This window comes from Penicillium soppii (assembly GCF_028829465.1).
Source record: "Penicillium soppii strain IBT 18220 chromosome Unknown utg000006l, whole genome shotgun sequence".
Classification (NCBI taxonomy): Eukaryota; Fungi; Ascomycota; class Eurotiomycetes; order Eurotiales; family Aspergillaceae; genus Penicillium; species Penicillium soppii.
In genome coordinates, this window is record NW_026643236.1 from 772,728 (window position 1) to 800,273 (window position 27,546).

The 27,546-nt window shown below is 47.2% G+C and overlaps 9 protein-coding genes across 9 annotated transcripts; 7 read left to right on the plus strand and 2 right to left on the minus strand.

Annotated features, from left to right (window-relative positions):
- Nucleotides 1-2,039: 2,039 nt before the first annotated feature.
- On the plus strand, nucleotides 2,040-5,092 carry N7529_007671 (uncharacterized protein; the record flags this gene model as incomplete). The annotated part of the gene is made up of 4 exons (XM_057243198.1): nucleotides 2,040-2,299; nucleotides 2,494-3,454; nucleotides 3,508-4,949; nucleotides 5,005-5,092. The coding sequence occupies 4 exons, from the start codon at nucleotides 2,040-2,042 to the stop codon at nucleotides 5,090-5,092; spliced, it is 2,751 nt and encodes a 916-aa protein (XP_057094736.1).
- A 929-nt stretch (nucleotides 5,093-6,021) lies between these two features.
- On the plus strand, nucleotides 6,022-6,554 carry N7529_007672 (Apq12 family protein; the record flags this gene model as incomplete). The annotated part of the gene is made up of 2 exons (XM_057243199.1): nucleotides 6,022-6,037; nucleotides 6,115-6,554. The coding sequence occupies 2 exons, from the start codon at nucleotides 6,022-6,024 to the stop codon at nucleotides 6,552-6,554; spliced, it is 456 nt and encodes a 151-aa protein (XP_057094737.1).
- A 560-nt stretch (nucleotides 6,555-7,114) lies between these two features.
- N7529_007673 (putative signal sequence-binding GTPase GPN3) lies at nucleotides 7,115-7,987 on the minus strand (the record flags this gene model as incomplete). Its single annotated transcript, XM_057243200.1, has 1 exon — nucleotides 7,115-7,987. One exon carries the CDS (start codon nucleotides 7,985-7,987, stop codon nucleotides 7,115-7,117), a length of 873 nt encoding a protein of 290 aa, XP_057094738.1.
- A 369-nt stretch (nucleotides 7,988-8,356) lies between these two features.
- On the plus strand, nucleotides 8,357-9,691 carry N7529_007674 (S-adenosylmethionine synthetase; the record flags this gene model as incomplete). Its single annotated transcript, XM_057243201.1, has 3 exons — nucleotides 8,357-8,442; nucleotides 8,545-8,630; nucleotides 8,691-9,691. 3 exons carry the CDS (start codon nucleotides 8,357-8,359, stop codon nucleotides 9,689-9,691), a joined length of 1,173 nt encoding a protein of 390 aa, XP_057094739.1.
- Nucleotides 9,692-10,512: 821 nt separating this feature from the next.
- Nucleotides 10,513-13,576, plus strand: N7529_007675 (uncharacterized protein; the record flags this gene model as incomplete). Its single annotated transcript, XM_057243202.1, has 3 exons — nucleotides 10,513-10,677; nucleotides 10,756-11,505; nucleotides 11,555-13,576. 3 exons carry the CDS (start codon nucleotides 10,513-10,515, stop codon nucleotides 13,574-13,576), a joined length of 2,937 nt encoding a protein of 978 aa, XP_057094740.1.
- Nucleotides 13,577-14,412: 836 nt separating this feature from the next.
- On the plus strand, nucleotides 14,413-15,628 carry N7529_007676 (uncharacterized protein; the record flags this gene model as incomplete). Its single annotated transcript, XM_057243203.1, has 4 exons — nucleotides 14,413-14,540; nucleotides 14,597-15,032; nucleotides 15,096-15,290; nucleotides 15,347-15,628. 4 exons carry the CDS (start codon nucleotides 14,413-14,415, stop codon nucleotides 15,626-15,628), a joined length of 1,041 nt encoding a protein of 346 aa, XP_057094741.1.
- Nucleotides 15,629-16,012: 384 nt separating this feature from the next.
- Nucleotides 16,013-18,253, plus strand: N7529_007677 (fungal specific transcription factor domain-containing protein; the record flags this gene model as incomplete). The annotated part of the gene is made up of 3 exons (XM_057243204.1): nucleotides 16,013-16,178; nucleotides 16,255-16,919; nucleotides 16,970-18,253. 3 exons carry the CDS (start codon nucleotides 16,013-16,015, stop codon nucleotides 18,251-18,253), a joined length of 2,115 nt encoding a protein of 704 aa, XP_057094742.1.
- A 1,425-nt stretch (nucleotides 18,254-19,678) lies between these two features.
- Nucleotides 19,679-21,056, minus strand: N7529_007678 (uncharacterized protein; the record flags this gene model as incomplete). Its single annotated transcript, XM_057243205.1, has 3 exons — nucleotides 19,679-20,269; nucleotides 20,415-20,952; nucleotides 21,007-21,056. The coding sequence occupies 3 exons, from the start codon at nucleotides 21,054-21,056 to the stop codon at nucleotides 19,679-19,681; spliced, it is 1,179 nt and encodes a 392-aa protein (XP_057094743.1).
- A 4,457-nt stretch (nucleotides 21,057-25,513) lies between these two features.
- On the plus strand, nucleotides 25,514-26,947 carry N7529_007679 (D-alanine--D-alanine ligase family protein; the record flags this gene model as incomplete). The annotated part of the gene is made up of 3 exons (XM_057243206.1): nucleotides 25,514-25,873; nucleotides 26,017-26,634; nucleotides 26,807-26,947. The coding sequence occupies 3 exons, from the start codon at nucleotides 25,514-25,516 to the stop codon at nucleotides 26,945-26,947; spliced, it is 1,119 nt and encodes a 372-aa protein (XP_057094744.1).
- Between the last annotated feature and the right edge of the window lie 599 nt (nucleotides 26,948-27,546).

Sequence of the window (27,546 nt, forward strand, 5' to 3'; positions counted from 1 at the left end):
ATACTTACACATGTAGTTTTTACCGAGTATCCAAGGGGGTATAACGCTAAATGATTTAGGTAGTAGTACTGTAGTAAATGAACCCACCCAAATGCGGAGGAAACCCGCAAAATAGCACCTTTCTGCTCAAAGAAAGATGTCCAAAAAGATGTCTAAAAGAAGTGTAACAAGAGATATAAGACATTCTAATTTTGATACCAAGGTTTGACATCCGCTCTGATTGGTCTGGAAAAGAATAACGGTTGGTGATTGGACAGAAACCATGAATATTGCAAATATTGTTCTTGCCTTATGTACAGAAGTTGGCGATTCAATCAGTCTGTGACAGCTATGGTGGACCTCTATGGAGCAGCCCTACGCATCCGCGCTTTAATCAATAATTTTGATGGTGTGACAATAGACCAAGCCATGTCGCAAGCTATTTTTGTATCAGAATCGGTTTCTAAATCGACAACTAATAACGTAACCCTCATCTTTCACAAACAAAACTGCATAACCGCCGGTTCTGATCCATTTCAATCATAGATCAACAAGGGGGTTGAGACACAATTATGTGCATATTGCTCCAGGCCCTTTTAATTAATGGTACGTTTTAAGTTTCCAAGACAATAATAATAGGAGACTGGTGCTCAATGTAGCCTTTTTTTCTGTCAAAGTGTATATAGCCACCTAGTAGAAATGGATCCTTGGGTCCTATGATGGAGTAAGGAGCCTACGTCCAATCATCTTTAAGTGCGAACAATTTTCCATGCAAATTGTACTCTGTACGGAGCAGTGAATTTCAGAAAGTAGTGGTAGTTCCGTCAGCTTTTTCAGTTGTGGGGTCTTCAGTGCCGAGAATCTTCAGAGTCAGCATCCAGTGTGCAATCAGATTTCTAGGACTCGCGCTCGATGTGACACAATGCACGAACATCTCTTTTTAGTATGGGCGCTTAGCCCGTTGGAGTAACACACGCCGGCCACTGGCCCGAGTGTCTGGCGAGACGCCCAAGTTCTATCAGGATGATTGGCATACTGCAGAGGGTTGATTGAGCACGTTCTTTTGGCGTTCCTTAAATTCTTGGAAGAGCAGAGAAAAAGGGGCATATATCCACTGTTAAACAATTATTACTTCAAAGAAGGATTCCCCTTAATCTATTGATAACTTCGACAATCTTGTAGTTATTGAATTAGATTTTTTTTCTGAAATTATAAATCTGATCATAACGAAAATATCGTATGCAGTTGATATATAGAAACAATATAACGTAGTTCATGTAATTAGCACCGACCCAGCCTTGCGTATACAAGCTCAAAAGGTGGAAAAGTCAGCTGTGAAGTAGTAAAAAGGTATTTTTAAGTAGTTGTGGTAATTTGGGATAAGGAAAGTTACTAAAAAGTGACTTAATGAGAACCAGACGGCTACCCCTGAATCGTCCAAACCTTAGCGTGGGACGGGCCAACCTCTTCTCCCAGATCGACTCAAGGGGGTTTTCTTTGCGTTGTACACTATTGAAGCCCAGGTTCTATTTTCGGTTCTTTTAATAGGCAAAATATATTCAACTCATATTCGATCACAAGGATTACTCCGTACGAGTCCGTACAATCCATGAGAAAATACATACTATCACCGACAATCACCAACTGTTATATGGCTAATATGGCTATACAGCTAAGTTCAAGCGATGTCGATCCTACCGGCCAGAGCGCTATCAGGATATTGTACTTTGTGCCAATAGAATCCATGCAACTTCAGACCCACGAACTCCAGCCCCTGCGATCCACCTTCACGCTTACTTGTCCCGACTTGCGCTACTGAATGGCGTCTGGATCCCACGGGCGGTTTGCGCCAATCGCCCCCAGGCTTTGTATTTCTCCTTTTCTTCCCTTTTTCCCTTTGATAGTGATAATTTTGATATTTCTCATATTTCTGATATTCTTGATATTTCTCATCCTTTCCCCATTCGTCATCTAATTGGCGCGCCATTCTACTTTCTGTGTTAATCGGCATGAATGACCGTCGATCCATTGCTATTTTTTGATACGGACCTGGGTGTTTCATGGCGTCTCCTCTAATGCTCGGCGGCTCGCCCGCCCATTCAGAAAGCTTCTCTAGTCTCAACTCCCCTCCCTCATCTTCTCCAGTCCAAAGGAAACCTCTCCTGCAGAGTGTCGAACTGACTACGGGCCCTGTTCACCCCTCCTCTCCCCTTTCGATTGAGGGAGATACACCCACTCCTATTACCACTGTACCTGTGGCCAGACCACCCTCACCTTCGTCGGATGGAGATTTTATATCGGTCCCAAAGAACCCGAATAGGTACGCGCCTAACCCGAAACCCCAACTCTCCTCCGAGACGTTTCTGTACACCCTCCTTTTTTGGGGGGGCCCCGTCGACTTGTCGATCGATCATGATATGGCCTATACATACATACATACATACATACATACATGTGGCTCTGCTTCTCCAAGTCCTGAAAGACTAATCATGTGCCCCTGTTTCGACTCCCCAGATATTCTCGAGAACCATCCGCTACACCCTTACACATCGATACATTTACTTCGCGTCACGGCTCCGCTTCGTACTTGAGATCCGTACTTGAAGACGACGACGATTCAGACGAGATCCCTGACTATTTTGACGAAGAATATGAACACCAGTTCACGAATGCAACCTCTCTGCACAGTCGACTAGACAGCGAACCATTCATCCCGGTCCTCAAATCCCCTCCACCAACACAAAAGTCGTCGAGACGAGCGACGAGCATGGCATTGCACCCACCATTAAATCGGCCCCCTCCGCTACATATTGACCTGGATCATCGATCAATGTCCATGTCCATGGCTTCGGGAGACCCAAGGCAACCCAAGACTCCCGGAAATAAAATCAGCTCATTCTTCGGCTGGAAAGCGGCAAATAATAATCATAATAGGAATACTTCCTTAAGTGGTGAATCATCCAGCACAGAGATATCCGACTCCGGTCGATCAATGAAGCCTTCTCCTATGCCACCATTAGCGAACGTGCCCTTCAAACCCCCTTCACCTTATGAGACCAGAAGCAATGGATATGGGTTGCCGGCACGGACCCCTTCTCTGGGATCCTCAAGTTTACCGGAAAATATATATGCATCTAAGATGGCAGATATTGAGAACGAATTACGTGAAATAAGCTCCGAGTTGGCGGGGTCTATTCGTCGAGAAATGGATCTAGAGGATCTAGTCGAGAAATTACAATCAGACGCGCCGGACGCGAATCGTCGGACTAGTGACTATTTCTCGGATTCAGGGACTAGCTCTGTTCGTTATGCATCAGATTCCGGAAAGAACGAAGATATTGAGAAAATTCGCCGCGCTGCAGAGCAAGAGCGGGCACAGCTTAAAGTGGAATTTTCCCAAAAATTACAGGATGAGCGTTCTCAGCGCTTAGCTTGTGAATCACACGTTAAGATCTTGGAATCCCAAGTCCATCAGGTATGGCCAGAATTCCGTTAATAACATACGACTCTTGCTGACCTTTCATCTAGCTTCGTCGCGAAAGGACTGAATTATCTGATATGTCTTCCAAGAGTAAAGAACTTGAGACAGCTTTGGAAAACACCAAGCGAAAGCTGCTTGAAGAGCGGCAGTCCAAAGATAACTTTGAGGATCTGCTGACAGCCATGCGAGTAGAGCTGGAACAATTGCGTAATGATCGAGATCAGCTCCGAGATGGCAATAAGCTCGCAGAGGAAATTGAGGCTCTCAAAATCGAGAACGCCTCTTTGGCTCAACTCCAAAACGGTCGATTCGCTTCGATTGCCGAGGAAGGTGGCTCACCGAGAAACTCATCTGTTGGACTCTCGAGATCGAACTCTCTTGCCCGCAAGCCCAGCGGCCTAGCGCGCTCCTCTTCTCTTTCTCGCTCCAACTCGGTTACTAATAAGGGCAATAATTCGCCAGAGACCCGTGAATCATTGGTCGACAAAGTCCATGATATCGAAGTTCAACGCGATGCTCTTCATGAAACACTCCGAAAGCTTCTTAATCGCCAGGAATACCAAGCCCGTGATTACGAGAAGCGCGTGCGGATGCTCGAGATGGAACTTGCTCTTGCCCAGCAGTCGGACCAACCCCGGAAGTTGGGCTACGAGAGAGATGTGCGCAACCTCCGCGACGAGGTTAATCACCTTCGCATGCGCGCTGAAGATGCTCTCGATGGCAAGTGGCAGTGCGAGAAGAACCTCGCAGGTCTGAAGATGGACTTGGACCGCGCCGAGCAAGAGACTAGCTCCCTGCGAGCTCTTCTGCAGGAAGACACTGCCGCTGCGGAATTGGCCGCTGGCCAAGAAAGCCTTGCTGGGGCAGCGACTTCCACGTTTTCTCTGCAATTTGCGTTCCAGCAATTGCAGGCAGACCGGGCTGTTGCCGAGACCAATGTCGCAGACTCAGAGGAGCTCTCTTCGTCCCTGGATCGAACAGAGGCACTGGGCAACAAGGTGCATCGCCAGCTCCGAACCAACGAGACTCTGCATGCTCGTCTAGCGCAGGCTATTGATAAGGGTGACAAAGATCAGCAGATCTCAGTTGAACGCATCAATATCCTCCAGAACCGTATGAAGGAGCTGGAGGACGTTCTGTTGGTTGCCCAACAACACTCCGAAGAAGAGATGGGCAAGCACGAGGATGAAATCCGCAACCTGAAGGAGAGCCAAACTGCTCAACTCACGCGGATGAAGAATGGTGGCCGTAACCCAGCCAGCCTCTCACCGCGTCCACCTACTGCGCCATTTGACGCCCGCTCCCCGCGTCTGGACCAAACCACCAGCGGACAGGGCATCTCCTTGACAGAAGTCATCCAATCCGAGATCCTCGAGAAACGGGTGAAGGACCTCGAAAAGCTCCTCCGCGATGCCGACATGGAGATGGAGCAAGTTGTCGGACGAATGAACCGCACGCAGATTGATGTGGCCCAGCTCCAGACTGACAGGTACGTATTCTCACATTTCCTCTTTCATTCTATCTTATGCTAACTCATCCTACAGAGAGGACGCTCTCCGCCAGACCCACCAACTCCAAATTGAGATCCAAGCCGAGCGTGATGCCCTGAAGGGTCTCATCAACGCCCTATAATCCCGACAGATCTCGCACATTACACTGTTTTACTTTCACTAATATACCACATCTGCATCTGCATCTTTGTGCTCCCATCCTTCGTCATGGTGAGCACCAGGTGTCTTGGAGTTAGCCCGAAGTTCCCGGGCTTTTGTTTTGGATTCTAATAAAGATCATGCGCGTGGCATCGCGCTGATCATTCTATGGCTTGGAGCACTTGTCTTTCCATGAAATTCCAAGGTTGGGCGGTTGACCGTTGTTGGTCATGCTTGTATATAAAAACCGTCTCTGTTTGGGAAAATATCTAATTGGCTGTACAGTATAATCTGTTATAAATGTGAGATTCATGAACCATATCGAAATCAACGACAGCAAGTAAAGCAAAGTCCAATTACTATTCCATGTCTGCTGGCGATAAGCTTCGTAGGGGCTGTCACATACGGTGTTTGTTTGTTTTGCACTGTTATCATACAGTGTGAGTTGAAACTCACCTTGAATGCCACCTAAGCTCTTTGGACACCTACACCTTTGATCGCATCGAAATATATACACCGAGAAGTCACCTCTTCCATCTTCTGCCCTCGTTGGCCTTCGGTGTAACCTACAAAACCACCCCACCGCCTGGTCGCATTGCGCGCGACCACAACACAACGAGCCAAAGCGCTCTCGAGTCCAAGAGAACGATTACCTTTGAGCAGTGAAAGCAAAACCAATATCATTTCCTCTTTGTTTACTCTCACTACATCCTCGAACAAACCTGTTCTGAAACCAAACAAAGAGCTAAAAATCACAACGAAAGTCCGACTCCACCAAACAAAACCGCAAATCGCAACAAGCGAGCAAACTCTCTCCTGCCATATTTTCTTACTCGGCAATACTCTCTCGATTATCAAAAAGGCGCTTAAAGTCCTCAGAGCTTTCAAATACAAAGCAGAGACGAAGCAGCCATGGACTTCCTCCCGGGTACCTACCACCCCATCCCCCAGTCAAGCATAAATAACTTCAAGTTCGCCCGAACTAATCAAGTACCTATGACGCAGAGAACTTCCAAACGATACTCCAAAACCCAACCTTCACCTACCTCCAAAGCGCAACACAAGACCACCTATCGACGAAACTCTCGCATGTCCGCACAATGTTTCTCCAGCCCTACATCATCGAGCCACTATCGAGCTTCATGGCCTCCTACTCTTCCTCAATGCCAGACCTCCTCTCAATTTGCCTACTGGCAATCATCATACTTGTCTCCCTCAAGATCCTGGACTATGCCTGTCGCGTCATCATGTTCTGGTTCATCCTCGCCTGCAGAGTCGTCTTCTGGGGATCTATCCTCGGCTTCGGATGGTATGTCTATAGCGTAGGGTTTGATAACGCCAGCAGGGATGTCGGATGGCTTTGGGGTGTGCTCTATGGCTTTGTTGGTGACTTCCAGGAGAAGAGTAAGGCTACGGCAACGGCTTATGCGACCAATCCAAAGTAGAAAATGCTTGGTTTGATTCATGGGATATTTATGGGCACATTGCTGTCTTGGTAGTATGTCTTTTTGGGTAATGTGACTAAAATACGCAGCGGGTGCTGTTTTTCTTCCGGGCCTCTTAAGTTGATCTAGCAGGTAATGATCTGTTCTTGGAGTTTTACACATAGCAAAATTCATGAGCTGGTTTTAAATATTATTATAATTTCTAGTCATTGATGATATGCTATTATACGTATCTATTTGTATGTAGATGGGTCTCAATGCTGACATAGCTGACATTTCCAGCCGTTACAAAGATTGATTTCCACCATGGAAAGTTCAAATGCTGCTCCCTGTAGTAGGCATTTGGGACAAATACTTCAACGCATCGCTATCCAAGAATCAATCGCACGGTGACAGCGTGAGACACAGAATGGGGACTGCGATGAAAGGTGCACCCTCTCGGTTACCGGAAAATCGATGCGGGGGTGTGCATTTGAAGTGGTCGGCTGTGAGCGCCCTAGATGTTCCGAAATTGTGACTGCATGCTGCATGCTGCATCGCTGCAGAAATCACATGTGATCTCACTCAGTCTCGTAGTCGACTTCGACTGCATCTTTGGGCTCTCTTGGTTCCTGGGCCTCATGGTATTGGATGGCATCGTCAATGTGGCTAACAATGGCCGCAACGCTATCCTCATCTTGAACATCGAGTTGTAGGAACGAAACCATGCTGAAGTCGTCAATCAATTGTCCAACGGCCCGGTTGAGTTGTTTAAAAGATCCACCGCTCATCAAAGCTTCCGTGCCCATGGGGTTGGAACTGGCGGTGAGATCGTCCTCTTCCTGCTCTTGCAGCAATTGAACATCCACATTTGTGAAACGTTTTAATTCTCGGCGAGATACCATATCGCGGACCTGATCCATTTTGCTGAGAATATTGACGTGCGGCATTTCCATCATCAGCATTGCGGACATGGCACTGAGTGTACCGGCGAAGAATTTGGCTTTGTCGATGACAAATGTGCTTTCGAGGAGGTAGGCGGCGCACATGTTGATGTTCAATGGCCCTTGCCGGGAGAGGAATTGCGTAAGGGCTGGCAGGAGAGGAATGTGGGTATAAAGTTCGATCTGGCCAGGCATATCGAAAATAATGAGATACTCTTCACTCAGTGGCTCTATCGCCTCTGATATGAATTCCAGGTTCTGAAGAAGAAACTCGAAACAGTAGATAAGACCACCATTAGGTCCCAGCCCCATCTCTTCCATCACATCTTCTAATGTAATTAGATCACGAATGTCGAGATCTGGTTCGTAGGCAAATGTTTCGGCGGCGGGGTCAAGATTGACATAAAAACAGCTGCGACGAGTGGTTTGGAGGTGTTGAATCACAGCATTACTGAAAGTTGTTTTACCTGCACCTGCAGGGCCCATAACAAGGACACCGAATTTCGACATGATTGATTAATAGAAGGTTGTGAAGCTATCAAAAAAATGAAGCTATCTTATCGGAGATCGGTAACAAGAAAATTGAACTTCTGCCGGAGGGGCTGGATCTGCCGGTACTGACCGCCCAGATGTCGCCATCACGGCTGACAGGGACAAGAAGTACGGCGTACATTTAGCGGGTACAAGGGCGGTACTTGGTTTGTATCCACACGTGCTGCATTCTTACTGGTACTGTCGGTGTATTTCGTAAAAAAGCAAATTCCCCCACTAAAATTTCCCCTCCCCAAAGATCCCGAATCCTTTTTCTTCTCCTTCGTCCCTGTCTTTCTCTTCTCTCTCCTCTTCATTCCGGTTTTTTTTCCTTCACACATTTTCACAATGGGTTCTCTCGCAAACGGCTCCCAGTCTGGCACTTTCCTCTTCACCTCCGAGTCAGTCGGTGAAGGCCACCCCGATAAGATTGCGTGCGTCCCAATTCCCCCCTGAGAAAATCTTCGGACAATTTCTGTTCGGCCTGTTTTTTCTCAATCAATTCCAATTGTCACAGCTTACTGACTTTCTTCTAGTGACCAGGTCTCCGATGCCGTTCTCGATGCCTGCCTGGCTGAGGACCCTCTCTCCAAGGTTGCTTGCGAGACTGCCACCAAGACCGGTAGGTTCATCATCATTATTCTCACCTCAGCCCAAATCTCAATCTGACATGTCTCACTAGGTATGATTATGGTCTTCGGTGAGATTACCACCAATGCTCGTCTGGACTACCAGAAGATCATCCGTAACGCTATCAAGGACATCGGTTACGATGCCTCTGAGAAGGGTTTCGACTACAAGACTTGCAACGTCTTGGTTGCCATTGAGCAGCAGTCCCCCGATATTGCTCAGGGTCTCCACTACGAGGAGGCTCTTGAGAAGCTCGGTGCCGGTGACCAGGGTATCATGTTCGGCTATGCCACCGACGAGACCCCTGAGCTCCTGCCCTTGACTGTCCTCCTCTCCCACAAGCTCAACTCCGCCATGAAGACTGCCCGTAACGATGGCTCCATCCCCTGGTTGCGCCCCGATACCAAGACCCAGGTTACCATTGAATACGCCCACGACAACGGTGGCGTCAAGCCTCTTCGCGTCGACACTGTTGTCGTCTCCGCCCAGCACAGTGACGATGTCTCCACTGAGGAGCTTCGCGCTGTTATCAAGGAGCAGATTGTTCGCAAGGTCATTCCCGCTGAGCTGCTTGATGACCGCACTGTCTACCACATCCAGCCCTCTGGCCGTTTCGTCATCGGTGGTCCCCAGGGTGATGCCGGTCTCACTGGCCGTAAGATCATTGTTGATACCTACGGTGGTTGGGGTGCCCACGGTGGTGGTGCTTTCTCCGGAAAGGACTACTCCAAGGTCGATCGTTCCGCTGCTTACGTCGCCCGCTGGATTGCTAAGTCTCTGGTCACCGCCGGCTTGGCCCGCCGTGCCCTTGTTCAGCTCTCCTACGCCATTGGTGTCGCTGAGCCCCTCTCCATCTTCGTTGAGACCTACGGTACCTCCGACAAGACCTCCGACGAGTTGGTCCAGATCATCCGTAACAACTTCGATCTGCGTCCCGGTGTCATCGTGAAGGACCTTGACTTGGCCCGTCCCATCTACGCCGAGACCGCCAAGAACGGCCACTTCACCAACCAGAAGTTCACCTGGGAGAAGCCCCGTGCTCTCAAGTTCTAAGTGGACCTTACTTAGTTCGGTGAATCCGGACACTTTTTTGACGACTGTGATGAGTTTGCTTTGTTTTCAACAACTCAAAGCATAATGAGCATAGAATAAAAAAATCCTCATAAAATCCAGAGATTGTGTCCCGATCTGGGATCGATCTCTCTGTTTCATTAATCTGCATGGTCGCGCAAATGACGGGCCTTTTGGCGAAGACAAAATTCAACATGATACCACTTTCATCGGCTGGGAAAGGAAATTCTTTTGGCGTTTTACGGAAGCAACAGTCTTCAACAACCACACCTCTACCTCTCATACCTCTCCCCATGGTGCCTCCCGAGGAGTCATTGGTCTCGCTTCCACACGAGCTCATACTCTGTCGGCTTCGACGAGGAAGCCCTTCACGATGCTCTCTGCGAGAGTAATTCTAGGCTTTTTTTCGTCTTGGTCCTGGGTCTGCTAAATTAAACATTAGCTATAGACATCAATAATATCTTCATGAAAATTTATTTTTCACCTATGATCTTAGATAGTATCCAATTCTTTTCCTGTAGTACAAAGTCTGAACGCTTTTCAATGTTCTAAATGAATACTTGATCTGGTCAAATTGTCTTCTTTGTCTTCAACCACGTAGTTCATTCAACAGAAAACTAATTGACTAAGTGGTTGATATTGGTCGAGGCGGCGTGCACGTCCCGACGCGTGACGCCAGACCCGCCAAGATTCGGCGCGATTTGTCGACACTCAGCACGTCAATTGAGAATTTGTTCGTTGTTTTGAAAAGGACTTAACCCTTTGTATCCTGGGCGCACGATGCCCACTCTCTAGACGCGGCCATGAACTCGCGAATAGTCCCTCAAATATTGGATCCGCTCAATTCATCAACGCTGAACAAACTTCACGAACCGACCCCTCCACCAACAAAGAAACGAAAGAGAAACGACGAACAGGAAGGGCATAATGCTGCTGGACAGCTTGCTACCTCCTCGATCGTTATTAGAGTGAGTGGTGGCCTCGATTAACCCAGCACAGGCCCGGGCTCTTGATCGCTGTTGCTCACTCTCGATCTGTAACTATAGGCTCACGCAGCGTCCCTATCTGATGAACCCTTAATTCTCGAGCCAATAACAGCACTTCCACGCCATAATTTCCCTCTCTCGTGGCTCGACGACACGCCCGCCTCCCGGTCTGATGAACAGCCAAGCGGCCTATTCACTGCAAATATTCCCACCCTGGAGGTTGATCTCCGCGCAAAATCCGAACCAACAGTCCTCGCTGTACGTCTAGTGGCTAATGGTGGACTCTACATCGTTGAGCGGGTGAAGCGAGGTATCTACTCGCTCTCCAAACTCGCGCGGTGGGTACACGAGGGAAACCTTGTTGTTGCGGCGAAGGGGTGGCATGCAACCGACCCAACAGAGGCGGACGGTTTCATGGCCGTCGACGAGCCGAGGGTTGTTTCTGACGACTATGACTGGTGGCAGGCCGCGCAGATCGAGGAGCCATTATCGGAGATCGGAGTGCGGGAAAAGCCTACGGGGCTCAGCGTTGCGCTTGTCTTTGGTCCGTCTGATGAAGACTTCCAGAGCACTGAGCCCTCCTTTATGGGTGTCGTAGAGCATCGCAGTCAGTCGCTTGCTCCGTTGAGAAGTTTCGATGCTGCCAACGGGGATCCATTCTTGCTTCCCGAATCTCAGGGCTTGGGCGACGTTGCTGAGGCTATGGAAGTCGATGGTGTAGAACCTAATATCGCGGATGTGCAGCAGTCGCCCGAGGAGCTGCTGGATGGAATGCGAGACCATTATCTACAGGCTCTCTACGTTTCGAAGGTAATTCTATGTTCGAAGTTTCAGGTGTGCTGTGGCTTACAAGTTCTAGACTTCTGTGGCATACTTCGCGAAGGGGCCGTTAACGCGCTGTCGGACTGCTTTCCAAGCCCGTGACTCAGAGCAGCCCCAAGGATCAGTCGAGCTGACTGGATTTTACCGTGAAGCTATCCTCGCTGCCAAAAAAATGGATCTCAAATACAGGGAATCATTGCCTACGGTAGTGCGAGATGCAGCGCTTGCTATCTCTGACGATGGCGCTAAACCCAAGAAGCGAAATAGTAAGAAAAAGAAGCTCGGCAAAAATGGTCTTTATCCCGAGGAGGAAGGTTTCATCCACAAATGGTGGAAAGACAGGACCACGAATGATACTGCGCAAGAGCTTTCGCGCGAAGCAGAGTCCAAAAAGCAAATATCGGATCTTCGGTTACGCGAAACACAATTGCAGATACTGCTGGTTCTAGAAGTCATGGTGCTAGAAATGGCCATCGCATCAGCAGAAAAGAACAATCCTGATAAGGAGAAAGAGGTAGATGGCGCTAAAGAGACGCCAAAGAAAAACAAGCCCAAGAAGCTTGCGGATTTGAACGTGCTTCTTGAATTGCATCTTGACCGAATGTGCATATGGCACGCTGTGAGCATGGAGGAGACAACTGCTGCTGACACAGCTAAGGCTTCCTCGTTCAGTAACAACCATTCGTCCGGCAAGAAACTTGAGAGTGATGCAGTGCGTGATTTCTGCACAGAAGTAATCATTCCATTCTATTCAGCACGCCTTCCAGATAAGTGCAAGTTGATCACGCGCAAATTCGGTGTATCCGGTGGTATTTCTTCCGTTGCTAAGAGGACACAATCTTCGAGTAAATTGCATCGCGTGGAACCTGGGGCTGAGGTCAAACGGCTGCCGCCGGCACAGAAGCCTCGGCGAACATTGCAGCGAGTGCTTACAGATGAGAAAGCGGCAGCGTCTCAAGCTCGCCATCCAGCGCTTCATCGATCCAACACTGCACCCACCCACACCAATGGGAAGCGTGACAATGAGCCCTTGCTGCCCACCCTTCTCAGTGGTAGTGTGCGAGGTGGCATCCAAAAGGCCAAGCGCACTGAGAATCGTGAGGTTGACCTTAAAGCTGTGGCACGACTCCACGAGACCAAGTTGAGAAAGGTTCAAATGCTGGCCGATCAGAAGAAAGAACTTGATGCTGCTATTCACGCACTCCGGAAGCCGAACAGAGAACTCGTCTCCAAGGATATTGCAGAAGATGCTACCAAACGAGTTTCAAGCGGCGGAGGTAGTTCGAGGAAATCAAAGAACCCAGTGCGTAATCCATTCGGCGAGGGCGTCCAAGTAATGGCAACTCCTCGGGCCAATCGCAGGAAGGATCCGATAGCAGGGCTGCCACCCATGCCTCGCAGTCTCGTCCCGTCGCGGTCATTTTCGGGTGTGGAGAACTCCCCTATCGTCGAGTCCCCTCTCATGATTCCTTCCTCAAGTCGACGGGCAATCTCATTCTCGGGCGCCGACTCCGATCCATTCAATGCTCGAGATGATGGACGAAGCCCTCGGTCAAGCCAACCGGAAGCTGCTGTCCATGAAACTCCCACCAGGCCCTCTTCCAAAATCTTCCAGAGTGACACGATGGCTGCCCGTCGGCCATCTTCATCTGGCAAAGGTCTCTTTCGCGTACCCAACCTTCCAGCCCCTCGCTCTTCTGCACAACCAATGGTTCCAGGAAGTCCAATTCATTCACGCCATACGCCTTTCATTGCCCCATCGGAAGGCCCGCCACTGTCATCTCGACAATTCAGTCGGTCTCTCAATAATGCTCGCTCTTCGGCAATCATGGAAACGCCGCCCAAGAAACATGCGCCACAGAGCATCTCTACTCCCACTGCCGTTCCATTCTCTGCTTCACTCAATGCCATGGTCGTCGAAAGCCCTCGGGCTCACTCCCCTCCCGCTGTGATGGGTACACCAGTGAAGGGTGCCGCAGCTGTGCCCGTGACGCCTGAAAAGCCACAGTCAAAATCAATTTACGAACAGCTCGGCTGGGATGACGAGATGGAGTTCTGATTTTTCCGTTACACACACGCGTCTGATTGCATAGCGTGCTCATGTGTCCTGCATTTAATGCGAAAACATTGCATGGATTTTATTTTTGTTTCTTGCATACTTTAGTTTTCTTATGACTTTTGTTGTTGGTGTTCTGGTTGAATGGAGTTTTAGAATGCGGCTGAGGCACTGGCATTGCATTTAAATTCTGGATATATCCCCCGCATCATGTTAGCATTCTCTTAGAAACAATCAATATTCATGTCTACATCTTTAGTATGGCGGTTGAAATAATTCATGTACCTATTATCCCGTGTTTATCGTACAATTGGCGATTATTCGAGGTGAGACACAGAGCTGAAATTCGCTCACCCAAATTTAGGTTCAACGACAATTTCTTATTTTGCCTTAGCATGTTTTGGATAAAACATGACAGATTTTGAAGGATTTGAACAGATTTTGATTACAATCCATTGAACTTCATTAAGATCGGCAAGTGATCTTCACTAGATTCTACGCCCGAACTGCTCTAAAAACACTAAACACTACTAGCCTCAATATATTCTGACCAAACACTTAAGTATTCTAACGCTCCATCTTTTTTTAGACCATTCGAAGTCAATTGCAACTAGATCGGCCTTGGCTTTCAGTCTAAAGGCCTTACGTGGTGGGCCCCACACTTGAAGGCAGTCGTATTCGGATCCTCAACAATTCTTTAATAACATTGCATTGTGCCTCCTGAAAAAAACAACAATCATATGAATTCTGACATTCGAATTCGTATCCGAATCCGATAATGACGATAAGTCTTCCACGGCCAAGGAAGTAATATATATGTGCATACTCTGCCTCCGGCCATGGACGATCACTCCCACAAGGCCCCAAACCACAGCCGACCTCTACTATATGTCCCCAATTCATTATGGACGCGTTTATTCGCCTCAACGGTCATCACTGAGACTGTCCTTACGGTCGCAATTGAAAGGTAGGGGAAGGGCCCTTGAAGAGACACTATCTTGAACTTGACTGATGGCAACCCAGCTGGATCTTGATTAGTTTGTGGAACAACCTCGACGACGACGGCAAAACGGACGGTCCCCTGCGTCTCCAGTCATTTTTGGGTCTCTTTATATTTGCCCTCCTATACGAGTTAGCTCTCTCGTATGATGCATTGCGCCGGAAGAACACAATCCAATTGGTCGGACTCTGCATCTGCAATTTAGGTCTCTTGACATATGGCTTTCTCCAGATGCAAGAAATTCAGTCTACCATCAGCGATATGGTCAATGATAAGAAACTCAGCACCCATCTGTTGAAGTTATATCGCGTGGAACTCATTATCGTTCCAGTCATATTGGGTGTCGGGACCGTCTGCATGGTTTTCTTGACGTGGAAGTTGCGTGCTGAGTTCTCGTGGTCCATCTACAAAAATATCAGTGCGGATCTGCAGATGAAGCGCCGATATGTTACATATCAGGTTCGTAGGCATGGTGCTGCTGATATTTGTTTATGCTTCCCGATGTGAAACTAATTCTTCCAGGTATACATTGCTCTTTTGAAATTCGACTTTTTCTTTGTATTTGGCAGTCAACTTCAAATTCTTCTGGTTGTTTTCAAAGCCGAGGACGCCGATTTTATTATTAATGCTGCCTTGATTCCAACCACGATAGCCACATTGGTCGGGTCGGCTCAATTCTGCAAGCGTGAGAAGAAAAAGTCTCTGATCACGATGATAGTGAGGAATCTTCCCGTGGCAATTGTATTTCGAATACTAGTTAACCACGTCTTCAGTTTTTTATGCTTATTATAATTGGGTGTTTTGTCCTTACCCTATTTCGAATGCACAGTGTCAAGACTAGCGTCGACTTCAGCTCTGTCCGGGTATCTCTGACGTTGTTTGCCGGTGTGTCGGTGCTACTGATGCTGATCACGGTTATAACCTCCGTGGCGTGTATCATCAACTTTGGTAAAGGGCTAAAGAACCATACCAATCCACCCAAAAAGCGGCGGAAAGATTCAGTCACCTTGGAGCTCCAGGAAAGCGAAACTCCTACGCGGTTCTTGCTGCACTAAGAGATGCCGAAATGCCTTTTATCCTCTAGTGCGGGTTGCCTTGTGTACTGTTATATTAATCTTACATTCTATGTATATATTTGCCATCATCCACAAATACAAACCCTAGCTGTATTGAAAAAGGGAAAGAGAAAAAAAGAGAGAAAAAGTGTATGAGATCCTAAACCTGAATAGATCGATATCATCAGAGGCTTATGATTGGACCGGCCAGATTTAGGTTGGCCGACTTTGCCCACCACGAACATCTCGTTTTCTCCAAGTTTCTTAATTTGAGATCTTCTCGTCTCTATGAGCAAAAATGAATGAATCTCAGAATAGTCGGCCTAGTCAGAGATTTCGAGCTACAGCGAGACCTAAGAAAAGAGCTGTTGCGTAAGTGGGCTCATGCCGACAAAGCGGCTTCGACTCACAGTTTTCATAGCTGCCATCGGTGTCATGCACAAAAAATCAAATGTTCCGGGGAAAAGCCATGTTCGAAATGTCGGGCTGCAGGCTATGAAGGCCAGTGCATTTATGCAACTCGGGATCGCAAGATACGAGTGGATGAAAGGTGAACGAACATCTTCGGTTTGCTAGCAAGGGTTTAATCAAACCCATACTAACGATCGTGATTGATAGTTACTTAGAGCAGCTCTTGAAAGACAGCGAAGAACTTCATGATCGACGAACTCGTCTGAAGCAGGAGTCTCACATGACCCGACAGGATCATAGCACTGACTTCCAACAAGTCTCCAATAACATTACTGCTGAAAATGATGAATCCAGGATACAGGGTAACCTCCTCGGAGATAGACCGTGGTTCCAGTTACATGACGCCTCTGTGCTTCCTCTCTATATCAGTGAGGCAACTTGCACTGCTTTCGCTACTCGTCTCTGTCAATGTCTGAAAAAGACCAACACCCCCACACTTTACCTCCCAAAAACGCGATATACTGATGAATCAACGCTATCATCTTTGCTGAATAGCGATGTTCAATGGCCCAGCTTTGTGAGCGCTCAACTTCTAGTAAAGACTGCACTTGGGCACATTGTTCCATGTTTCCATTTAGCGATGAAAAAGGACACATTGGACATGCTGCAGTGCGTTTACCAAAGAGGGGATTTTGATAATCCAAGTATCAAATGCAAGTATTTTGCCCTTTTTGCCATCGCCCAGGTTTATTCGACTCCTCATGATACCTCCAACGCGTCGAATGTACCGGGCTCGGCATATTTTGCCCGAGCGTTGAATCTCATCCAAATCATCCCCGAGAGGCCGAGCATGATTCACATAGAAAGTTTGCTATTGATTGTATGCTATTCTCTCCCAAGTATTTGGTCGGTGCTGACTTAGAGCCAAAGGCATATTACTGTCAATTTTTGAATCGTTTCCACTCTGCGTACCTCTTCATAGGAAACGCATTGCGTCTCGGGCTTAGCATAGGCTTGAACTACAATGTTCCGCAAACTCAAACTCTACACCCAATAGCACGAGAACACCGGATTCGAATATGGTGGACAATTTATGTACTTGAGCGCTTCTGGGGCTCAAAATCAGGATTTCCCGTGCAAATTCACGATGAGGATGTCCATGTTGACCAGCCCTCGCTTGTTGTATCAGAGACCTATCCTGACCAATTCTTGGACGGTGCATACCAGATTGCAGCCATTGAACTTGCCAAAATTACTGGAGACACGACAGGAGAGATCTATTGTCGAAAGATTTCCGCTGAGAGCTTTCTACACCGTGAGCAAAGACTTTTGACTCAACTTAAACAATGGGTTCAATCTCTTCCTGAGCATCTGAGGCTCAGCCCAGATAAGCCAAACTCCAAACATACGATCCAAATGCATCTTCAGTTCAACTTTGTAAGAGCATGTGCTACTTGGTTTGAGAATCGTTTACTGACTTCGCAGTGTGTCATCTTGGCGATCAGACCAGTCCTCCTCCATGTTCTTACTTTGGAGATCAAAGACCAACTCAAGGGGTCTACGGGCACTATTTCTCCCATCCTGGCCACCCTGAGCGAGGCCTGCATCCACGCGGCCAGACACTCTCTAGCATTGTGTGTGAACGAATGGACCGGCGGTTCCCTAGCGATTTTCGGCTACTCTTTCCCTGCGTATATTTTCTCTGCTGCATTGGTCTTAGTAATTTCTAGTCTTTTGTCGCTCGGAGATCCAAGCGACTTGACCTCAGCCGAGACCGCCACGGAAATCCTGAAAAGCCTCAGCCTATCTGATCATCTGGCATCGAGAGATTTGTATGAGCGCATGCAGCGGGTGCGCCAGTGTTTGCAAAGCAATCCAATTCACTCTACGTCTGCTCCTGCTCACGGTGCTGCCGTCAACTCTACTAATGTACCGCCATTGACCGAAGATCCGGTCTTGGGGGCATTGCCATCTAGTCGGTTCTCCGGCAATGTCCAATATCTCGTGGGTCCTCCGGATGATTTGAGTCATCTGCTTGATTCGAATGTTCCATATCTCACTACCGAGATGGCTCTTCATCAACCTACTATGTTAGACTTCCTGGCTCAGTCTCATGTGGACTTTGGACTACTCGACTCTGTGGAGATGTTCAATGATTTTGATTTGGCTTTTTCCATGTCTACCGACTCGCCATATGAGTCAAGTAATTATTAATAAATGAGATCTTCGATTTGTCATCAGAATCTGTCACACTTGGTTCTCGCTGTTTGACTGTCGAAACAGTGGACTAAACCGCGAGTAAGTGACGTCGGCCATTTTCAACTTGGCCGTACCGTTCCATACGTATAAATGTAAGTATTGACATGTAGGGGTATTCCTCAGAACTTTCACAACCGAGCAAGTCCCGTTGATAGGACACATTGCTATTATTCAAATCCCCTGCTCTCCAAATATACGTGAGTCATGGCTTCGAATCGAAAGTATTCTTACTCATGTATCCACGTTTGGAAACATTGGTCGACGCCTGGGCCTTTTCTACCCTGATGTACTTCATGATTCTCGGATCGAGAACATCCTTAACTGGCTTCATACCACAAGTAATTTGTTCCGAATAACTCTGAGAATTTAAAGCTAATTGAGGGCAGAACCTCGATGGGACCCGGCACCCCCTGATCTGTAGTCACATCCAATCCGACCCCTGGCCATTATGCACCTCCGTAGACTGGCACACGACCTCCGCTCCACCGAACCTTGACCGGGCTCAGATTTAGGTATAGTACCAACCTTCGTACTGAAATAGAATCTGACACTGATCCTCATTACTATGTAATAGCACATTGAAAGGAGCAAAAGCAGAGGGTGAGATGATAAAGAATCGAGATCATATTCCCCCAAGTACAGTACAGTGATCCTCATTTTGATCCCACGCTATACTATGTCAGGGTAGCTGTTTTGACCGCAAAATAGACATGTCAATTCTGTGTTGAGTGAACGCGCCTGATTCATCCCCCAACAATGCTTTATAGGCTGTGAAGTGCTAGGCCTGTGCAGACCCATGTTCTTTCTACCTTTAGGTGGGCTGACTAGAACGTTTTACGCGGAGATATCTACTCACTGCGAGCTGTAGTGCCTTGCAATAATACATAGTTGATGGGGTATACGGGATGACTATCAGTGGCAACTGCAAGATTTAGAAAATTCATTTATTCCTGGTTCACATCAACACCCTCTTTGTTGCTAATTGGCAGACTTCGGCCCAACCATAATTTCAACCCCATGTCGATTGTCTTGCATTCCGGAAGTTGCTGAATGCAGTAAAATGCGTGCTACCCTTCCAACCCATGCGAGATCCAATTTGACTTAGTGCGAAGAGGCTGAGGCCTGATACGCGATAATCCCTGATACCCAGAGAAATGACCAATCTACACAAGTGTGTCGGGAAAAGAAGAGGAAAGCCCAGAGAGAGACCAACGATGCGAGAATCATACAAGCCGAATATTAATATTGATTACAATATCAAGTTCTTGATTCAAGTTTAGCTATAATCTTCGTCTAAAGATCAAACACCACTCCAACCATTTCAATGATAATCTAGGTAACAGTAAATCTGCCTCGGGAAGTGATCGGCTTCCAAAAATCCTATGTTTTGTCAACGAGAACAAACTCGACCGTATTAGACCCAGGGATAACGATTTTCTGTTTTCCTTCGTTGTCAATAGGATCAACAACATCACCCCTCCAGGGTGGCGCTTTCACCGTGGTATTACTATGTTCTTCCCGACTACCCCAAATCCACCATTTAACGCAGCCACCCCAATACAGGAATCGATAGGAGTCACCGACAGCCGTATCCTCGTGTAGCTCGCTGAGATCAAAAGTAAATTCATCAGTCCAGCTCTCCCCTGGCTGTAGACTCAAGAATAACTCCTCATCGGTGACATTGACTTCAATGTTGGGTCCATCCACAAGTTTATAAGAGAGGTTCCAGCTGTCGTCATGATATCTCTCCCACTCCAGATCATCATTATCTGAATCCCATTCATCATAATCGTGGCAGCGGCGGAGTACCAGAAAATTCGAAAATGAAAAAGGAAGGTTCCGTATAATAATTGGTTTCGCGTCTGCAAGGACTGCCTCGCCAACCTCGTCGGTCAAACCATCGTAGGACACTTTCATCCTGACCTTGATCCTTTCTCCCCAGATCATCTTAGATGGGCCTTCCAGTACACTCTAAGATAAGGTGTTCCGGTGCTATAAAAAGGTTAATGAGTTAATAAATGTAGAAAAATAAAATTCAGCTCTTCGCATATCTTACATTCGCGCAGATTCATATGACTTCTCCGATTAGGGTGTATCACCAGTTGCTATACCGAACAGGTGACGGAGGCGGGCCGAATTTAAAAACTTCTTTCTCTTGTATGACAGTAAGAGAGGAGCATGCTCCCCCAGGAATAATAGCACGGGGTACTCCCATTCCCACGCCGACTTTGTGACCTATATGCTCACGGAGAGTGCCCCAGTCCCACAGAGCATATTCAGCGCCTGGCCAGAGTAGCTCATATCTCTCACCCGGGACCAGCTGGTCGGAAAAGGGAAGGGGAATACCTATGTTCCTTCCGAGACATTGACCAGGAAGAAGCTCATTAAAATAAGCTTCCCGTCCTGTCAACTCCAAAGTCTCGGGAGGTGGGGGCTGGTGATTTCCTTCGATCTTTTTAAGACCTTCTGGCGTGTGTTGGAAGAGCATAAAGCCCGAAGGACCCCATGGGTCACAGTGTATGTCCCAGTGGAAGATGCAGGGCTTATTTATGCCATCTTCCTCTCGGTGAACTGTAACGTTGATACCCATATAGTGATCGAGGGACACGGTGATCTCAGGTGCTATCTCAATGGAGAGAACAGGTGTGTTCGAACTGGGGCTTGTTAGTTCTTGAATTCCCTTAAAAGTGGCAAAGTGAAAGACTCACGGTCTGTCATGGTCAGAGATTTTGATATTTTTTGCAAGTTCAGGTTCCATGGTGGGAAGAACGAAGTCGGAGTATGGAATATCTGGGGGGCCACAGCATATTTATATTAATAGGGCTTGATATAAACACCCCCCTCGTTTGTGATATACAGCCTCAGAGAGCCAAAACAAATTCATACCATTCAAATACCAGAAATACAAATGTACCCAGATTAAACTTTTTTTGGGTTATCCCGAGTCACGGTTTCTTGGCTCTTTAGAATACCACGAGGAAATCATATCTAGAAAATATCTAGTGAAACGTGAACGACCCGAAAGGTCGATACTAATGGAGAGAGTGGGAAAGAGAGTATGTAAATAACCAAGCACCTATGTCAAGTCACTAGGTAGGCTAACGTTGTCTGATATTCTCAATTCCACCAAAAGTCTCTATAGCTCTTTCATATACAGAATCAAGATCCCAAGATCTTTAAGCCAACAATGGCTGTCTCTCCGTATCAGTAGCCTCAATACGCCTTTGCCGCAGGCCTAGATATAGCAAAATTCCTTGCCCTAGAGCAAAAGCTGCATCATCGATAGCTACAAACCCAACTCCCTGGTACCACGCAGGAAGAATCATATAGAGAGGCCACGATCCACGGGGGTCTTCGCGGTATAGATACCACGGGAAATAGAGTCTGAAACCCCACGAGATAGCCGAGAGTGTGAAAACTGCTATTTGGAGCTTTAGCCCAATTAGACATAGATCTTGTGTAGGTTTTCGCGCTTGTCGATAGAACCCTATCACTAGGGGTATGACGGTGAAAAACGGAAATAGAAAGTTGCTATGAACAGCCACGAAAAACCAGATAACGTCGCGTTCGATTTCTGGACAGTTCGGTTCAAATGTAGAACAAAAGACGTCCGTTGCAGAGTCAATTAGAACTGGTACTAGAGATATCATCAGGTAGCCGATATAAGTGATGGTCGTAAGGGCCTTGCGAAGACGACTAGCAGGGCTACTGTAAAGGCCGAGCCCGAAACTATACATTACAATGTCAGCGTTGAATAGCTCTCATTAGATTGTGGGTAGGTTCAGCTCACAGGAAAAAGAACAAAGCAAATATACCTGTTAACTGGATCAAGTTGAACCAGTCAAGAGTATTACGGGGGTGATGGGTCCATATCCCTAGCTCGGGCTCGGGGGGGAGATTGACATTGTAGAAGAAGCCAAACAATAAATGTTCTGTGGAACATATCAAATTGAACAGTAGATATGCCAATGAAATATGAGGTTTTCCCGGCCAGACATGGCGGATCAGAGGGAGGAAAGAGTAGAAGACCAAATTCAGGACAATGCTATCTCGTTTATGAGTGCTCAGCCCAGAGAGGCTTTGGAAATGAAGTACTCACAGGCTAATAATGCTGAGAAGCATTTTCTGCGATCCAAGGTCAATGATGTAGGAATTTTAGAAGAAATTAAAATCAAATCAAAGGGGAGCCGAGGGATAGCAAAAGCTAGCCTAGTAACTAGCGGCCTTCCGAGGCTTTCTAGCAATGAAGTCTCCGATATCTTGTATAGCATTTAATTTGCTCCCACTAGAGTCTACGGACCTCTATAGTAATGTCACATGTTTTCTCTTGGCGGCTTTTAGTTAGCTACTAGTTACATCTGCCACTCGTATTTGACGGATAAGAATTGCTTCACTGGGAATAAAACTTGTGAAGAGTGGAGAAATCATACAAACAATTGGTTATTGCGTATATATGCCGGTGGGGAACAATTTTAGCGGTTAACTGATTACAGTAGGGTAGTATGGTGTGCAGTCTGCTCCTAACCTACAGCAGGGACCCTTTAACGCTGATTGGTGGATATTGACTAAGTGGACCCTTATCGAAATACATCTCGGACAGAACGCTCTTCCTCCCCAAGCTAAATGTTTTTCCGTAGACAAGCGTCTAAGAGTCTGGGATAGAGGGTCAGGGGGGCCAAGCGTTCAACGCTTGTACAGGGGGCCAATTCTCGATTAAGCCTGAGCATCTCCTGCAATTTTATTTATCCATTAGTGGCGACAGTTCTGATCGGACTACTCGACATAAATACATAGTAGCCGCGAACGTGATTATGGCCTCCTCTCTCTCTCTCTCTCTCTCTCTGGGTCCTTTGGGTGACCTGCTCTGTCTCTTTCTAGTCCTCTTTGCGTCGGTTATTGGATGGTTCTTGCTCAAAACCCCCCTTAGAGCCCCAGGCTCTACTTCGCTCAAAATCGAAGCTCATATGGTAGTGCCACTAGAAGTGAAACACTCATAGGGAAAGCTCCAGCCCGAACCGATTTCAATTAACCTTAAGTGTTCTTTTGAAAGCCTCGGCCGACAAAATCAAAATCAAGACCACCCTCCGTTACCAGTTCATTGGCTATTTCACCGGTGTGGATCATACCAACAGCTACCACCAGCAGCCTATCACTTACAGCGGCCTTAACAGCCTTCGCAAATGGCACTTGAATGCAAGGGCCAGTGTTGATATGTTGCGAGGGGTGATTCTCACCAGAGCTAATGCTTGCTCTACCAACGACTTAGCCATCCGCAAAGTCTCTTCAAGCTTCCAACTATCAGTTTCTAGCAGAAATTGTTCTATGTTCCAGCCAGTCAGTAGCGCTGATCCGCAACATAAATGGCATGGTGTCAGGAACGGTTTGGTGGGTCAGCTCCGCAATCTCAAGGAATAAGTTGATACGATTTTCAAATGAACCACCCTATTTGTCGGTGCGCTTGATGAAGACCGGGGAAGCAAAGAATGCAAAAGGAAGCGTGGGCTATATGAATCTCAATAAAACTAGCTTCAGTTTCAACGCACGTTTGACGGCTGCAACTCAGTCAGCCTTCACTTCCTCAATATCTACTTGGCTTATAGCATAAGCAACAGGTGAGCGGTCGCTGCAGGCGATGGGACTAGGACCTTCATTCTGATCAGACCATCCCCCTATATTTACAGGACCACCGCAGCCAAATAAAGGAATTTGTCCACTCATATTCCCAGGTGAGCTTCGACGAATACAAACCTTTGATCTGACTTATATCAATTCTCCGATGAGGACTAATTACAAAGCACATATACTTGCTTCGATAATGCGTCCGAGTGTGGGTAGTCTTTCCCTACGATGCCCCCACCGGGCTGAATTCATCATCACTTACATCGCCAAGCTATGGGTAAAGAAGTTTTAAGGAATGGGGATTTTGGGGAGCATGATGACACTGATTGCTTTGATCTGTTGTAATATATTACCTCCCATTACTGCTTACTATCTATCAAGGTGATTGTATCAAAATTCCCTTTTCCCAATTATTACGATTTCGATTCAAACTTCCTAAATGCCAGAACCACCCGCACGATGTCAATTTCAACTTCCCGTAGACCAGCTATTCTTCCTAGGTTCGCGCACCCAACACTCAACACGAAATCGGACACTGGGCAACTCCTTCCATCTTGTCGGTCGAGGTAACCGGGGAAATCCCAACTCCTCTACTATGGCAATAGGAATATCAAAAATATAGAAAGTATTAACATCGGCCAGACCAAAGTGCAGACTGACCGAGAAGGAGATGTCAGAGAAAATTTTCTAGTCCGTATAGCGCTGTTGCTACAGGAGCAAAACCTATTTCCTGATCTGTCTACCGAATCCTCTATGCTAATCAATTCTAAAGTCGACAATAATTTCTGTCACAAGACGCATTTAATGGCAGAGGTAGTAGACCTCCGGAATACGAGCGACCGCGCGATAAACTAGTATAGGTCGACGGGAGTGGATGTTTGCACGCTGTCTAAGGATATCGCCTTTTAGGCTTTTAGATCTAGCGGCCGTTCCTGAGCCTTGATATGCAACTCGTGAAATCTTGCAGTTATCCGGAAAGAACGAATTAATACTGTGTTCTTCTTATGACTATCGCGCACTTAGCAACAATAATACACAGTCTGGACTTCTTGACTGCTAACAATGTGCCATTTGGTGGTGAGATTGTTTGGGAATTGACTGGTCAGAAAGTACACCTGAAGTTTACTACTAGGTAGGGTAATCTCGGTGTGAGCAGCACAGCGACGAGAGGATGCTGACAAGCTGTAGCTGCATATTTTGTGGTCTTAATTGTGGAATACGACGAAACGCCTAAGCAAGCTTCATTGGGCCGAATTGTTTCTCCTCACAGAGCGGAGGAATTGGCGAAGAGACTATGTGGTAGCTGCATGGCTCGTGCAGGATCAAGTGATCTGGTGATAGGATCATCATAACAACACATCCTAATACAAGCTACCCGACCGACGCATACTCCGCACCTAGTGCATAGCTGCCTATTCGAGTACAGGCTCATCACATATCCTATTTTCGAAACAGCTTGGGTTGCAACATCAATACTCCGCCCAACAAAGAGTAAAAACATATAGAGACCACGAGCGCTGCCCTAAACCACCAGACTGGTACATATTGTATCCATGCTATCTTTTTGTTGTTCGGATACAATTCTCTTACTTAACGATGACCAAATCCAATCTCCTCATCGCTCTAATTTACGAAGACCCAGCCACCTATTTAAATCTCGGATACAAACCATCTCAGATTGCCCACCTGGAAATTGGCGCTGCAGCCGAGGATATCGCGACTGTTATTGTCAGGCTGGGACACCGAGTTGTTCCAATCCCAGATATCCAAACCCTCGCGAACAAACTCGGCTCCGGAGAAGCGGCACAATGGGATCTGGCGGTGAATATCACTGAGGGCGTGCATGGAGCTGCAAGGGAAGCACATGTACCCGCTATGCTGGAGGCTTTCAGTATACCGCATACATTTTCTGATACGGCGACTATGGCAATATGTTTGGATAAGGGAAAGACAAAGGTGAGAGTCTGATTGAGTCTGCTTTAATTCTTCTATGCTTTGCTGCTCGGTGGAGGATGGCCAACGCCATATGGAGTGGTGGGGGGGGAAAATATCAAATGGATCCCTGGATTATAAGTGCTGATAGAGGGAACAACAAACAGATGGTGCTTGAACATTATGGCATTCCGACCCCAGCATTCGCGATCGTGAATCTAGAGAAGCATGGCAATAAAGCCTTGACGCCCGACGTCATCCGCGCCCTCACCAAAACCTCCAAATATGCACCAAGACTGCTGGACCCTATGTCCTATCCACTTTTCGCAAAACCACTAGCAGAGGGATCATCCAAGGGAATTAAGCAAACGAACGTCATTCAAAACATCGACGAGCTCTGCCAAGCAGTCGAGGAACTACGTTCTAGCGCGACCTCGGCACCGGCGATCCTAGTGGAGAAATTCCTTGCAGGGCGAGAATTCACAGTGGGGATCCTAGGCACAGGCGATGACGCATGGGTCCTTGGAGTTAGTGAGATGGTGTGGGAGGGAGATAAGGCTGGCGTTGACGTCGATGTGCACTTTCAGTTCACTGAAAACCCCAAAGCTAGCGAGGACTGGGATGCGCTGGCGGATGAAATGCCAGCCAATCGGGAAGATCCGCTCGTCGAACGGGCATGCACGGCTGCTTTGCGGGCGTGGAGAGCGTTGCGCTGTCGCGATGGTGGGAGGGTGGATATCAGATTTGATAGTGGTTCAGCCGATGCGGTGGCTAATGTTCTGGAAGTAAGTGACGTCCTGCGGAGCTACATTTGTCTGGGTGATATTTTGGAATATATGTGTCGTATGACACTTGCCTCCTTATGGGTTTGCCCTTAGGCTCAAAAAGTTGGCAGATGTGATTTGAAACGTCATACAACGCATCAGGCCCATAACTGACAAACTACGTTGTACATAGGTCAATCCGCTGGTAGGGTTGAAACCAGAATGGTCTCAATTGCCAAGAATCGCAAAGCACAGTGGGATGTCATACGAAACTCTGCTTGAGCATATCTTGCGGAGTGCCTTGAAAAGGGCTCCGGCACGGTGGAGAATGTGATACGGGTATGATGAAAGAAACTGGCCCGATCTGCGAATGATTCGCCACATGTAAAAGTTTCCACCATACATAATTCTTAGGGCCTTTCCTTCGGATTCCACAAAGTCGACCACGAGGATCAGGGTTCCACTGTCCCTACTCTTGGGTTTGGGGCCTGCGTTAGTTCTCCAGGATTTCGAAAATCAATTGCCGTTTGTCTCGGATACCTTTCGGTATCATGTGACCGGCCCCGGGAGTACGCGGCTTTGAGTCACTTCGCCAGACTTTCCGATTTGGGAACAATAGAGTTAAGAATAGAGTCCGGATGTGGGGTGCCGGGGGGCAAGTTTGATGATTTCAATACAATGTAGAAAATCGCCACAGAATACAATGTTTCACGAAAGCGGTTTTTACATTTTGAATGAGATCAGAGGAAAGTGAATTGTCCAGCAAAAAAAAATTGTTTGGTAATTAAGTAAGTGTAGACATAATTGTCCACAAAATTGAAAATCTATATACATTGGTTCATTTTGGTGGTTGTTCGTCAAGGTCGTCAAAGGTCGTTGATATCGTGTGTCGGCTGTAAGGAAAAGGTGTATTCAAAGAAGTGTAGGTCGGGA